Genomic DNA, 3,015 nt, shown 5'->3' with positions numbered 1-3,015 from the left:
GTTGGAAATTCTCTGAGACGTTTAAATGTAACTTAACCATCATTCTTGTGATTTTGTTCAGTAAATCGAGATAAATCATTTGAATGTCACTTTGTTCATGGTTTATACTTCAGTGTAGTTACTGAGAATGGTGCTCTTCTCTTCCCCTCTATATCTTGAACTTGTGTTCCTCAGTTTCATACGTAGTGACCACAGACCTGGCTAACTGTGTGTGTGTTAGGTGGAGACGGACAAGGCCACGGTGGGGTTTGAGCTGTTGGAGGACTGTTACCTGGCTAACTGTGTGTGTGTTAGGTGGAGACGGACAAGGCCACGGTGGGGTTTGAGCTGTTGGACTGTTACCTGGCTAACTGTGTGTGTGTTAGGTGGAGACGGACAAGGCCACGGTGGGGTTTGAGCTGTTGGAGGACTGTTACCTGGCCAAGATCCTGGTACCTGAAGGAACTAGAGACGTCACCGTGGGAGCAGTCATCTGCATCACCGTCGACAGGTACGTCTGTGTGTGTGTTGTCCACAGGAGTGTGTGTGTGTTGTCCACAGGAGTGTGTCTGTGTGTTGTCCACAGGAGTGTGTGTGTGTGTTGTCCACAGGAGTGTGTGTGTGTGTTGTCCACAGGAGTGTGTGTGTGTGTTGTCCACAGGAGTGTGTGTGTGTGTTGTCCACAGGAGTGTGTGTGTGTGTTGTCCACAGGAGTGTGTGTGTGTGTGTGTTGTCCACAGGAGTGTGTGTGTGTGTGTTGTCCACAGGAGTGTGTGTGTGTGTTGTCCACAGGAGTGTGTGTGTGTGTTGTCCACAGGAGTGTGTGTGTGTGTTGTCCACAGGAGTGTGTGTGTGTGTGTGTTGTCCACAGGAGTGTGTGTGTGTTGTCCACAGGAGTGTGTGTGTGTTGTCCACAGGAGTGTGTGTGTGTTGTCCACAGGAGTGTGTGTGTGTGTGTGTTGTCCACAGGAGTGTGTGTGTGTGTGTGTTGTCCACAGGAGTGTGTGTGTGTTGTCCACAGGAGTGTGTGTGTGTGTTGTCCACAGGAGTGTGTGTGTGCGTGTTGTCCACAGGAGTGTGTGTGTTTGAGTCTATTTTACCGCGTGTGTGTGTGTGTGTGTGTGTGTTCTAACCTCTCTGTGTGTTTTATCAGTGCTGATCTGATCCCAGCCTTTAAGGACCTGACGTTGGACAAGCTGGCTGCTAGCTCTGCCCCTTCTGCAGCTGCCCCTCCCCCCCCCACTGTCGCCCCTGGCAGCTCCCTACCAACCCACATGAAGGTAGGACACAACACCTTACATTTTCCTGTACTAAACACTTTCAGTTAAGATAGTTTGAAGTCCCCGACCAGTCTGCGTCTCCGGTCCAATTAGTCTTATCAGAAACCCTGTGTGTTAGGTGTGTCTGCCGGCCCTGTCTCCTACGATGACCGTGTGTGTGTGTGTGTGTGTGTGTGTGTGTGTTAGGTGTGTCTGCCGGCCCTGTCTCCTACGATGACCGTGTGTGTGTGTGTGTGTGTGTGTGTGTTAGGTGTGTCTGCCGGCCCTGTCTCCTACGATGACCATGTGTGTGTGTGTGTGTGTGTGTGTGTGTTAGGTGTGTCTGCCGGCCCTGTCTCCTACGATGACTGTGTGTGTGTGTGTTAGGTGTGTCTGCCGGCCCTGTCTCCTACGATGACCATGTGTGTGTGTTAGGTGTGTCTGCCGGCCCTGTCTCCTACGATGACCATGTGTGTGTGTGTGTGTGTGTGTGTGTGTTAGGTGTGTCTGCCGGCCCTGTCTCCTACGATGACCATGTGTGTGTGTGTGTTAGGTGTGTCTGCCGGCCCTGTCTCCTACGATGACCATGTGTGTGTGTGTGTGTGTGTGTGTGTTAGGTGTGTCTGCCGGCCCTGTCTCCTACGATGACCATGTGTGTGTGTGTGTGTGTTAGGTGTGTCTGCCGGCCCTGTCTCCTACGATGACCATGTGTGTGTGTGTGTGTTAGGTGTGTCTGCCGGCCCTGTCTCCTACGATGACCATGTGTGTGTGTGTGTGTGTTTGTGTGTGTGTGTGTGTGTGTTAGGTGTGTCTGCCGGCCCTGTCTCCTACGATGACCATGTGTGTGTGTGTGTGTGTGTGTGTTAGGTGTGTCTGCCGGCCCTGTCTCCTACGATGACCATGGGGACAGTGCAGCGCTGGGAGAAGAAGGTTGGAGAGAAACTCAGTGAAGGAGATCTACTGGCAGAGATAGAGACAGACAAGGCTACCATCGGTCAGTACACACACACACACTGTGTAAATACACAGACAGACTGTACACACACACACACACACTGTATAAACACACCACACAGACAGACTGTACACACAGTGTGATATCAATTGTGTGTGTGTGTGTGCAGGGTTTGAGGTGCAGGAGGAGGGTTACCTGGCGAAGATCATGGTGTCTGAGGGAACGCGTGACGTTCCTCTGGGCGCTCCTCTCTGCATCATCGTGGAGAAGGAGAGTGACATCGCTGCCTTCAGCGACTATGTAGAGGCAGCAGGGGCTGATGTCTCCACCCCACCGCCTGCACCAGCACCGGTAACACACACCCTAACCCCCTTCCCCAGCACCGGTAACACACACCCTAACCCCCTTCCCCAGCACCGGTAACACACACCCTAACCCCGTTCACCAGCACCGGTAACACACACCCTAACCCCCTCCCCCAGCACCGGTAACACGCACCCTAACCCCCTCCCCCAGCACCGGTAACACACACCCTAACCCCTGTCCCAGCACCGGTAACACACACCCTAACCCCTTCCCCAGCACCGGTAACACACACCCTAACCCCTTCCCCAGCACCGGTAACACACACCCCAACCCCCTTCCCCAGCACCGGTAACACACACCCTAACCCCCTTCCCCAGCACCGGTAACACACACCCTAACCCCTTCCCCAGCACCGGTAACACACACCTTAGGGTGTGTGTTACCGGTGCTGGGACAGGGGTTAGGGTGTGTGTTACCGGTGCTGGGGGAGGGGGTTAGGGTGTGTGTTACCGGTGC

General features: G+C 53.7%; 1 protein-coding gene across 1 annotated transcript; it reads left to right on the top strand.

Annotated features, from left to right (window-relative positions):
- Positions 1-331: 331 nt before the first annotated feature.
- LOC139567407 (dihydrolipoyllysine-residue acetyltransferase component of pyruvate dehydrogenase complex, mitochondrial-like) lies at positions 332-2,612 on the top strand (the record flags this gene model as incomplete). Its single annotated transcript, XM_071388774.1, has 4 exons — positions 332-490; positions 1,133-1,259; positions 2,106-2,232; positions 2,363-2,612. Coding segments are annotated over exons 2-4 (383 nt in total), but the record flags the coding sequence as incomplete, so codon positions are not given.
- Positions 2,613-3,015: the final 403 nt, after the last annotated feature.

Source organism: Salvelinus alpinus, unplaced genomic scaffold, assembly GCF_045679555.1.
Source record: "Salvelinus alpinus unplaced genomic scaffold, SLU_Salpinus.1 scaffold_475, whole genome shotgun sequence".
NCBI classification, from domain to species: domain Eukaryota; kingdom Metazoa; phylum Chordata; class Actinopteri; order Salmoniformes; family Salmonidae; genus Salvelinus; species Salvelinus alpinus.
The sequence above is the reverse complement of the archived record's forward strand: the minus strand, read 5'-3'. Positions and strand labels throughout refer to the sequence as shown.